This window comes from Meleagris gallopavo, chromosome 3 (assembly GCF_905368555.1).
Source record: "Meleagris gallopavo chromosome 3, MGAL_WU_HG_1.1, whole genome shotgun sequence".
Taxonomy (NCBI): Eukaryota; Metazoa; Chordata; class Aves; order Galliformes; family Phasianidae; genus Meleagris; species Meleagris gallopavo.
The window spans coordinates 48,383,702-48,395,736 of record NC_139406.1 but is presented as its reverse complement, the minus strand read 5'-3'; the positions used below and the strand labels follow the sequence as shown (position 1 = coordinate 48,395,736).

The 12,035-nt window shown below is 35.3% G+C and overlaps 1 protein-coding gene across 5 annotated transcripts in view; it reads right to left on the bottom strand.

Annotated features, from left to right (window-relative positions):
* The window catches only part of RBBP8 (RB binding protein 8, endonuclease), a 38,497-nt gene that overhangs the window by 3,874 nt on the left and 22,588 nt on the right, over positions 1-12,035 (bottom strand). For 4 of the 5 annotated variants that reach the window (XM_085220879.1, XM_085220880.1, XM_085220878.1 and 1 more), the window contains 10 exons: positions 11,000-11,097; positions 10,237-10,364; positions 8,715-9,600; positions 8,504-8,630; positions 7,283-7,380; positions 6,446-6,560; positions 6,266-6,301; positions 5,273-5,443; positions 4,578-4,647; positions 3,489-3,585 (listed from right to left, as the gene is read on the bottom strand). In XM_085220879.1, the coding sequence (XP_085077005.1) occupies positions 3,489-3,585; positions 4,578-4,647; positions 5,273-5,443; positions 6,266-6,301; positions 6,446-6,560; positions 7,283-7,380; positions 8,504-8,630; positions 8,715-9,600; positions 10,237-10,364; positions 11,000-11,097 (1,826 nt within the window). The remainder of the gene's footprint in view (positions 1-3,488; positions 3,586-4,577; positions 4,648-5,272; positions 5,444-6,265; positions 6,302-6,445; positions 6,561-7,282; positions 7,381-8,503; positions 8,631-8,714; positions 9,601-10,236; positions 10,365-10,999; positions 11,098-12,035) is intronic. The other variant, XM_085220881.1, reaches the window with a different exon arrangement.

Genomic DNA, 12,035 nt, shown 5'->3' with positions numbered 1-12,035 from the left:
GTGATAGGACAAGGGGGAATGGCTTTAAGTTGAGACAGGGGAGATTTAGGTTGGATATTAGGAGGAAGTTTTTCACACAGAGAGTGGTGACACACTGGAACAGGTTGCCCAAGGAGGCTGTGGATGCCCCATCCCTGAAGGCATTCAAGGCCAGGCTGGATGTGGCTCTGGGCAGCCTGGTCCGCTGGTTGGTGACCCTACACATAGCAGGGGTTGAAACTAGATGTTCATTGTGGTCCTTTTTCAACCCAGGCCATTCTGTGATTCTATGAAAGAGCTAGTTGAACACACTGATTAACCACTGAGACTCCAGAAACTACTTAACAGATGTACTTTGTTTAAAGTAAGTAGTACATTGACTAGCTACTTTGTATTTAAATTAATAAATACATCCATCAGCTATGCTAGGGACTGCACTGCAAAAAGTACACACATCTTCCAAGCCTCTTTGGTGCATGTTCCCTTAAGTATAATGAAAACAAACATTAGCTTTCTCGTGCTTTAACATCTCCTGAAACAGCAATTGGGCACTTAGTAATCACAAGGTACTACAGCATTTTCAAAGCTGAAAGCATTATATGATTCAAGCGGAAACACCAAGTTTGGATTGCACAAGAAGCCTGGCCCTTGTAGAAGTGGTAAAACAATTTCATCAAAATTATAATTCAAAAAATGCAGAATTAAAACCTCATTAAGACAGCTGGAAAGTAATCTAGAGTGGGAAACAGGAAAGGAACAGAATATTTCTGTCAATAGACATTACTTCCGGACTCCATCTAACGGCAGCATTTCAAAAAAATCTACTTATTTAGAAGAGTAAAGTACACAGATAAATTCCTTTTTTCCTAATAGATAGCAGACAAAGCATAAAGTACACATAAAAATCTTCCTGTTTCCAAACTGCTAACAGCAGAACTCCTTTCAGTGCCTAAATCTGGAGAAATATAGTCTGCTACTGTCTTATCCACGGTTCCCTTCAAAGCAAAAAGCCTATGGCCAAGGCCAGAACTCAAGTGGGGATCAACAGTTCAGGGACTGAGTCAGATCAAGTGGTCTTCAGGGACCCAGCTGGGAAAATGTCTGTCACTGCGTTACAGGTGTAGGGACTAATGAAAGAAGAGGAACAGCATCTAGAACATATATCAGTATTCACTAATAAAAGTTAAGAAATGATGTGGAGTTAGAGTCCACAAAATTAATTATAAAAACTGTACAGTATCTGTGTGATTATTAGCTGAGTCTTTTTTAAGGATAACTGGTACGTATTATGTTTGTCCTTTAAACATTTAGAATTTTAGAAAGTAGCCTACTGAAAATCTGCGTTGTACTGCATTTTGGTGGAGGAGCAAAAAGATCATGACTGATGGGGAGTATTTATGTATCAAACAATGACAAATACCGTGCAGTTTTGGAAGAACAGAGAACTAAAAAAACCAAATCAATCAAGCTAATCAATCCAAAGAAATTAAAAGTAACTTCTTTATTTTAACTTGTTTAGAAATATTTTGGGTTGGTCAAGACTGAAAAAGTGACACATGGCTGCTATTAAGAAAAAAAAAAAAACAACTCAGCTGTCTTCTAGATGGAGATATCCACAGCATCCCCAACCCCCACAGAACACTGCAGCTAGGTTTTCCTATGTGGGAAAAGATACACCTGCAGTACATTCATTGTAAAATAACTATTTACAGAACTTTTATTTGCAGTCTTAAGAGAACACATCTTTCAAATGCTCTTCCTGTTAGTTTAGCACAGTTGCTTAGTCAGTTCTGTAATCTAAATGTATATAAAAACACCTAACTCTGATTATCCTACTTGAAGTGTAGTGAGACTGAATCACACTAACAAGCATTTTATTTTACGAACTCTTTCTCTGATCTCATTGCAAAGTCATCGTAACAGAAGACATCTTACCACATTTTACATTGTGAGATGGGTGAGATCTTTGAAACACTCTCATGACCAGGACATAAAGGATTTAAATTTCAGTTTGCCAGAGCACGTGCAGAAGTCAGATTTCTCACATCAGCTCACAATGAACAGGCAACCCCCCTGATATTGCTTGCAGCACTTAGTCAGAAACTATTTACTGATTTAACCCACTCCCTAAGCATTTCCTCAGACTTAGGAAACTTTTCAAAATCTTCTGACTAATAAACCAAGACTTTTTAAAGTATTACTTATGCTTTGTCTAATACTCCTTTTTTCCCATAGGCATTTCATTGAAAGGTAGCTTTATCATGCATGTTGCAATGCTGTAGCCAAGCATTCCACGCATTCCAAGACATTCATCCTGAATGGCCTGGACTTTAAAAAAAGATATATACATATTTTTAAAAGTTTAATGTGGAGATCAAATACTGTAAAAATCAAAGCTGTTAAGTTTCCAGAATCACCACTCTAATTAAGTTGTCAGGAAGTAACAAGAACTGGATTGACTGATCCATAGCTTACAGATGCAGGAAACTGAAAGTTAGCATGTAGCTCCTGGGCCAAGAAATAGACTGAAGGTTTTGGTTTTTCTGTCCTTCCCTTCAAACTATCTGAATTAAGCACATTTTTGAAAGTGATATTTATAGTTGACTGTAAAAATTATTTTAATGAGTTTTATGAAGGATATATTTCAGGAACATGTTTTTGACCAAAGTACAGTCCAATAAATTTCTTTAGCTAAGTAGATGCAATTTAGCTATAGAATGCCCAGCAGCAGAATCTATGAACAGCATTGGTTCCATACCAATACATATTTGTGTGGAAATTATGTGAAAAGACTTCTGAGATAATCCATCATTATTCAGCCATTATTCAACACTCCTGGCACATTTACTTATTAGATCGTTGCCTAATTAACTCAGCCTACTCAGAATCAAATTAAATATGTCCTCACTATGCATATAACTACGTCAGTATTTTACCTTTCAAATGATATGAAAGCAGTTCAGTAATTTTAAAGGAAGGAAAAACCTGTAATGAAGAAGCCTAAAATCCCATGCTTTTCTCCTGGTTATATAAATTTTTGTGTACATTTGCATATACATTTACATTAGTGCATTTGTTGGTGTAACAATCTGAAAATACAGATACCTCAAAAAAAAAGAAACAAACAAGACACAGAGGTACAACAGGAAAGAAAACATAGTTATTTAAGTACCCGTGAATAACAGTAGAGTTTAGAACTAAAGTTTAGAAACTTACAATTCTTTGATTAGCTAACGCTTCTTTTATTAACAAAAACCATACTGGAATCATACTGCCAGAGGCTTTTGCCTTCATACAGGCATAGAAAAAAGAAAAAAAAAAGTTACAAAAAAGTTACATGTGGTTACTACAGATTACAAAAAAAAAAAGTAACTTTTGTAAACAGCTTTGGTAAATAACTCTTGGCTCCTGTGTATACTGAAGATGATGTGACCAGACTCCATTTCAACAGCACTTCAGAATGTAGATAATAGAAGAGCTAGAAGACCAGAACTACCAACACTACTTACGATTTCACATTCCTTACAAGTATGGCCAGGCAATTTTCTTCTTTCTTCTTTCTTTCGAATCACCTCAATATGAGGAAAATCTAACATAGTATTCTTTCTGAAAAGCAAAAGTGTTTTCATGTGATAGAGCATTTACTTCCTCTACATGCCTGAGAATTTTCTTTTCTTTAGGATACAATAGTGGACAGCTTCAAAAAAAAAAAAAATCACAGCATCTACAAAACCCAAACATACTACAGTTCATATTTGATTACTTTCGTAATTAAAACAGTCCCAGAGTTTTTAAAATGCAATAAAATCCTTAAAAAAAAAAAAAACCCACACATATGCATGTCAGGTGTTATGGCTTTTCATCATAGGAAAGTGACTTGATCTGAATTACTCAAAAATATGAGTTCATGAGTATCAGAAGTTCCCACACTGATATCTGCAGGAGGAATGTCATGCTCCTATTCAAAGACTAAGATTTTTTTCAACTAACATGCTCTTTTTTGAAACCACAAAACACTAAACAAATTTTCATCTACAAAGAAAACAGGCCAATGGTAAAAAAAGACTAATTATTTAAGTAAAGGGCTTAGTATCATTATGAAATGAAGACCCAGACTATCAATGATGATCAGGCAGAAAGGCAACAGAGGAAGCCCTAAGGCATACAGTTATTTCGCATTCCTCATTTATTGCCTAGAGGAAGGGAAAAAACTACCAAAGATAACAGCTTTTTTCTTATTTATATAAGCGACCCATCGGCTCTTTGACGATAAACTCACGCATGGCTACGTGCCCATAAGAAACCGCATGGATTACAAAATACTTCATTCAACGGGATTATAAAAAGCAGAAATATCATTCCTTACTTTGCAACAAATGTGACTGATATACCTCAATGTGTGGTTTTTTTCCCCCCCCTCTACTTCAGCTTTTATCTAATTCACACTATCTTTTTACCTGTGCATCTTCAGCTGCTAATAAGTTGCAAATGAACAGGTTTGCTTTATGGCAGAACAAGTTCTCTTCAAGGAGGAAATACCCTTAGAATACCTATGTTAAACAAACGACTTTTATTACTATTTATATTAGGCAAATTACCTTTCATCACTTTTGAAATATGGCTCCACAAAAGCTTTCTGTTTGGCTTTATCTTGTTTATCCTCATGTTCTGTAAACACACAGAACAAAAAGTCACATGTCACATAAGGTTAGAAGACTGCCTGCAGAAACGTCTCTAAAATGATTACTAGGCTATTAGATACAAAAAAGCCATGTTCATGCTGCTCTGAGGTAGAAGATACAGATAGAAAATAAAAATAATACAGAATTGGTTGATCAGTGATCGCAAAGCATTAGGAGGGAAGAAGAAAAAGAGTAGTGAGGTAAGATGAGCAGAATAGGAGTGGAAAGGTTACTTAAAAATATCGAGAAATCTCAATGTAGCTGGGGAACACAGAAAGCAAGTAAATCACAGTCCTAACCTATAGCCAAAAACTGGCGTGTTTTCCTTAGGAGTGACTCTGTTGTACAGCTTCTATGTCAACTTCCATTACAGCTCCATATTTGTACGCATGTAATATAAATGAACCAACAGAACAATTTTCATATTTGTTTATATTATGTCATTATAATGAATGAATTATCCCATGAACTTATGAACAATGAACTCATAGTTTATTTGGCGTATTTGTTCCTATGGAACAGACCCTGACACCAACTTTTGCAGTCTGTTGCATACTAACAAAGAAAGAAGAGGGAAAAAAAAAATAAAAATAAAAATCAATCTCTCTCACTCTTTGGTTTCTTGCTTGCTACTGTTATTCCTTTGTCCTGTTCTTCACCATGCACAGTTTCTTTTTCATCACATGCAGAAAGACTATCTTCTGGTAGGCATGATTCATACTCTCCATCAGCTGTCCGATCAAACATTTCTGTTATGGTATCGTTCATTTTTTTTTCTCCTCCTATTACAGCAAAAACAAACAAACAACAAAAAAATCCACTCAAGCAATGAACATTCCAAATCTCTCTCAACAATTTCAGTAAAGAAGGCATGCTTTGACTGAATGTATATTAAGAACTGACATCTACTTCCAGCTCTAGTACTGATTAACGCATTAACAGTACATTTATTCTTTCTGCAACTAATCCAGTGACCTATAGAATGTGAACAATTTTCATAAAGATATCTTGTCTCTATTTCTTCGATTAACTGCTGAATCACTTTGATATACCTTTAAACTTCAACAGTATGTGCATGAGATTTTGTTTGTTGCAATAATGGACTCTTTCAAGCAGAAGGAAATGCTTTTCTTTGTGTAGGAAATAAACTACAGAAATGTGATCAAGCTGCAAAATCTTGAAACAAAAAGCAACAATAGCAAACATCCCCAAGCAAGCAAAAAACAACAAGAGAACTAAAACAACAATAGAAAATGACCACCACCACATTCAAAGCAAAAACCAGAATGCAATCAGTGTTAGAAGTCTTGGCCCTGCAACCACAGCTCACCACATATCATATGTTAGATGTGATATAAACACATCTGGATTCATTTTTAACTACACTAGTTCTAATTATATGCTATTAAAAATGAGATTGGTCTTCCACAGAAAGTCTGATATGATTACCTAGCAGCCTTTCAAAGCACCTAGTTGCAAGTGTGCTCATTATAGGCTAGAAAAAAAGTATTTAACTTCTAAAGCACTGTAAAAGCACAGTTCTGGCTTTGTCTCGCAACAAACCTTGTTTAAACCATGTAAGTTTAAATAAAGAAACAACTCACCATCCATTGTACTAGTAGACAGGCTGATCTTTATAACTGCAAAAAATAAATGTGTTTTTTGCTGCAAGACAGTTTATATTATCTAATCACATATGGGAAAAAACTATCCTTCGTCTTCTCCCCCCCCCCCAAATAAACAACAATAAAAAAAAATAAATCCAGAGGGGAAAAAAGTCTTACTTGGACTGCTTTCCTGGGTTTGCTCTGGATTTTTCATTTTCAGTAGCACACTTTCACTAACATATGTATAATCCATATCAACAACTTCCCCTCCAATTCTTGACTGAGAATCATCCTGAATAAAAAAGGAAATTTGACAATTACACTCAGAAACAATTGGTATAATCAGTATTACTATTATATATCTAAAACCATTTTGTCACTGTTCCTGGAAAATCTTCAGACATTTATCTGGTGAATTACATTACTTCCTAGACAAGAAATTCCTTAAAGCTTTCATGTTAAAATTCCACAAAGAGAAAAATTAATCATACAAAAATTCAAAAGCAGTCAGTCTCAATTCAAAACACATTAAGATAGATCTTATTTGAAAGAAAGCCAATAAATTTCAGGAAAATTCTCACAGGCAATTTCTAATTCCTAGTAGGCAACCTGTACTCAAATGTAAGGAGAATAATTGTCATGATCTGCACATTTTCCATTACTTAACAAAGAGAGATGTCTTCATGAAGGCTTTCACAGGAAAAATGAGATTTGAAACATTTTTGTTTTCAACAAAATCCCAAGATATCATCAAGTCCATCCATTTCATCCTGAATACCCACATGGCAAAGTTGATCAAATACAACAAGACAGCTGAAATGTTACAGGATAACTGAACTATGCTGCGAATAAACAAACATTATACAGGAATGTGAAAAAGCGTCAAGTGAGTGAAATTGATTTTAGTGAGCAAGTAGGTTTGGTCTGCCTGGAACAAAGTTCAGGAGATGACATCTAAAGACTTTTTTTCTAATCTTCTGGAACATGCCAACCTGTTGCAAAGCGATGGCTCACCTTCGTATCAATCACAGTTACGTCCATTTTGTACTGTGCAAGATCAGCTCCTGGGTCTATGCTCCACTGAAGGTTTTCTAAAGGTTTTTCTTTCAGGTCTGGATACAGAGAATATGACCAAAAAAAGACAAATCAGAATCAAATTCTGTAAGTAGCATCTGATATGTAAAATTTAGGTTCGATTTCTTTTCATCTTTGGTTTTAAGAATTGACTTTTCTCAAATAACAAATACAATAAACGTAAATCATGTATTTCTGAATCTTTAAAGAAAACATTTCAAGGTTTGTTATTTTGGTGGGGTTTTTTGCCATATTCAGGGAGCACACCATGCCTATACATTTCTACAAGGTATTTAATACATAAATACTCTTGCTGATAAAAATCTCTGTACTGTTCAAATCAAGTAATGTTAAAATTGCATAGAAGACATTAGATTAGTAAGAATACAACAGTTAATTCTTAGGACACAAGAGTACAGTAGTGTCTGGTCATTGTTCTAGGGATGGCTCCCAGTGCAGCTGTGAACTAGAAGTTTAGATTTCAAGCTTCATAGCAACACCAACCACTCTTTTTTTTTTTTTAAACTTATAATGTAAACTTTTAAGTATTTCTACATCAAGTATGCAGTGCAACAGCACAGCTAAGGAATATAGGTAATACTACAATCCCAATTATAAAAATAAAAAAACACTGGGATCACCTTCAGAAAGGATATACAACTTCCAAGGAAAGTATTTCATGGAATCAGTTTCTCTAATAGATCATAAGGCATTAACAAAATGGCTTTTTTTTTTTTTTTTTACACCTGAAAACAGTTTTCAAGCATTTGATGTAGACAGTGAAATAAAATTTCAGGAAGCTTGAGTTTAAACTCTCTGTAATTCACGAGCTGCAGTAAGGCACTGTGCGGAAAAACATGCCAAATAAATAAAATATAAGATCATTCATTTTTTGTTGAGTTTACAGCTGAATGCCAATGATACATTCACTATATAGAGGCAAAAGAATACAGGGAGATACTACTAAAGGAAAGCCTAATGAAATACAACAGATTATAACTGAACATCTAAGTGTGATCTCGAGAAGCACAGAACAGAAAGAGACTAAATATAAAGCAGAAAAGTGATAATGTGTGAGAAGACAGGATATAAAGAATTCTATTCATCTGTAGCATAAGCTACGAGGATAAGGTACTAAAATGAACAATTTCCTTAAGTTACCTTGCTCATTTGGCAGTACTTTATTTTTTGATAGTCTACAAGGGTTTGGTTGAAGTACAGATGCTGGTTCAGACTCTCCATGCCCTGTCCTTGTTTTCTTTCTGTTTGGTACATGGTCACTGGCAACCTAACAACATATTGCAATTTTATTGTTTCCCAAGACTTAAATTTGGCATTTCAAGAGAAGAAAAACTGAGAAAAAAAAACATACCTTCACATCACTAAAAACTTGCTCTGTGTCTACAGTACTTGGCAGTAGTGTTATTTTTAAAGGAGGGACTTCTTCTTTCATATGGATCTGTTTTTTTGTATCTGCAAATGTTTTTGCCAGCACTGCCTCTTGTACGTAGGGTTCCCCTTGCATATCTCTGCCAAATAAGCTCCTCTCATTGTTGGCATTCTGAACCGACGATGAACCCTCATGAATGGGCTTCCCTAGTTGCAAAAAAACATCATACAGAGTCACCTGCTTCAGTTTATTCTTACAGGTCTCCTCACTTCCTTGTTTTTTCTCTTGACAACGAACTCCACAGAAGCGGTCAGACAGGTCCAAGGGCTTATCACCTGTGTGTTCCCCATTAATGTGCTGAATATCTGATCGAAAGGGTGCAGAGTTCTCTTTGTTGAAGGATGCATTTTCACAGCTAATTATATGCTCATCTTCAGCTATCTTTCTCTTAGCACCCCGTCCCTCTGGCTGCTTCTGGTGTACGAGAAGGAAATCGCTCTTGATCACCTCATTTTTAGCTGCACAGGTGTTTCCAACAGAAGTTACAACCTCATTACTATTCTTTTTCAAAACCATTTGCCTGTTGCTAGAGACCTGGTTGATAACTGAATTGATTTCAGTTCCAAGATTCAGTGGTGCAACAAAAGCAACATCTTCAGATTTTGACCTATTTTTATGAGATCTGGAACCGGAAGGATTGTTGAAGAGGTTGATTTTGACATTAGGCTTCGAATCAGAATCTAAAATACAAGATGCATGACTTGTACTTGAGTTGTTCCGCGTATTGCTAGAAGCTCCGAAAACAGGAGAAACTACTTGAGAATCCCAGTCAACGCGTGGTGGAGTGTTTTGAGATGGACCTGAAAGACTGAGTACAGTGAGAGATAAAATCATTTTCTGGTGTCTGGGAAAAGAAAGTGGGAAAAAACCTAAACACTTCCCATCAGTGATCTGCAAGAAGCTGTCAGAATATTAACTAAAATGAACAAAAAACAGGAAAAAAAAAAAGAACAGGGAAACTTATGGTCTGGGAAGTAAGGAATCTCTCCTACTGAAGGACTGCCTACCTTTAAGTACTGTGAAATGGCAGAAAGGGGGAAGGGTTGAGAAAATAATTTATGTAGGTTCTTGAAGAGATTCTATAACCATGACAACAGAATCTCAAAGCTTCTGCAAATGAAGGAAAAACGTGCAAGTTTTGTTTTTGGTTTCTCATGGTTTTGTTTTTTTTTTGTTTGTTTGTTTTTTAACTGCTCTGGTTTTCACTTGTTATCAGTAGAACAGATAAAAAGTCATTTAGGAAAGGACTGCATACATCAAAAGCTCACACATCACAACTCTGAAAAGGAAGTCCATAGCTTTGCATTTTATCAGTTCCTTTTTTTCTAGTGGTGACTTACACCAAAGAAAACTGGATAATATGAAAATAGTTTTATTTCTGTGTCTGTACCTTTAAAGGAAGACACTGTTTAAAACAACATTATTTTAGCGAGTGCAAACACACCCTAAACTGTTGTCTTCATTTCTTGATTCAGAAGCTGAATGTTTTCTTGAGTCTTCAGGATGTATGCCCTCTGGAGCCTGGTTCATAGCAGCACTAGCGTGGGGAGAACTCAGTACGCTCTGAGACTCCTTGCAAGTCATGAAGTAAAACAAAGAATGAAAATGTTAAAAGCTGTTCAAGTTTATAAGCATGCTAGAATTACATATAAATACTCCAAAGCCCCATTCAATTATGACCATTCACTCTGAAAAGTAACAAACTAAAAGAAAGATGAACTTTTCACCAGCAGCTTTTAAAGAAATCTTACGGAAACTTAAAAATTCCTTCAGACACTTACATATAAACACAGGTACTATTTCTATTTAAAGGAAAAAATTACTATCATCTTCATTGTACTTACAAAGCAAAAACATTGAATACATCAAGAACCTCAGCACCAAGTAAGCTTTTTCAGTGCGTTACGACTTGATTACTGCACAAGCAGATCCTAAGATTTATGCCACTACCTTAGTCAAACTTGAAATACGTGTTCATAGCAAGAACCATGGCCCCTCCTGCCTCCACTGTGTGCAGAGAAGTCAGCTCAGTTATCTCCCCTCTTGCTATAGAAATCCTTTATTATATCAGAAAAAGTAAGCTAGAGTGAGCTTACTGGAACTTTAAATAAGTTCTGCAGAATTTTAATGCCAAATTGAAAAACACTGCTTTCCAAAACAATTGGCAAAGAAGTTGATTATGTGAGAAATCTGTGAGTAACACTTACGGATTCATCCTGAACAGCAAGTCCAATTGTTTCTGCAACAACCGCAGCCAAGTTAAAAGATGGCTTTGGAAGAGGATAACCTCCCATCCTCGGTTTATCTTTATGAATATAAAGAAATTCACTTACTAAATTACATATATAAATATATTATCTTAATCTATTTACACAAGGGATACAAATGCCAAACTAAAACAAAACAATATCACAAACTGAAATCTAATTATTATGGAAATAGTTTGACCTGTATCAGACAGAATCACATATGGAAGCAATGAGTGGAGTGAAGGGAAAGAAGAATTTCTGATGAGAGTAAACTGCTGCACTATCACAGAAACATATGATTCCTGTTGGTATAAAATTCCCCAAAATTAAAATACAAATCTATGCAGAAGTTATATTTCAAACTCCCAGTCCAGGGTATGAGCAACCTAAGAACAACATGTAGAACAGGAATACTGACTATTAAAAGAAAAAAGATTGCGTTGTTTATTTCCTATGTGACACTTTTATTATTCTTGTGTTTTTATTATGAAAGCCAAGAAGTGAGTTTCCCTTCTTTCAGGGGCATAATGCTATTTCATTTATTAAACTGAGACAAAGTGATAATTTGATGGGAAAGTAAAAGAACCACAATCCATAACCCTGACTTGCATGAATAATTCCAACACTGACTCTCACAATCATTTATAGTTAAATACTTCAGAGGAAAAAATCAGGGACACAAAATTCTTGTCAAAGAATTGTTTATGGAGAAAGATTTAAGATTTAAAGACTTATAATCAATTCACAAGTACAAAGGGATAATTAATAGAAGCACTTATAAATGTTACATACTCACTTCAGAATAAGTGCAATGCTTGGAGTCTTTTATCTCATATTACAGTTGACAACTCAGACATAACTCAATTAAACAAGTTGACAAAACAAATCAGCAGTAAGAGCTGCACTGAGATTCTTTTCATTTCTTGACTCAAAGCCCTAATGCTACGCTACCAGATCACATTATCCACTGGCATCGAGGTAGGCAGTTCAGAAG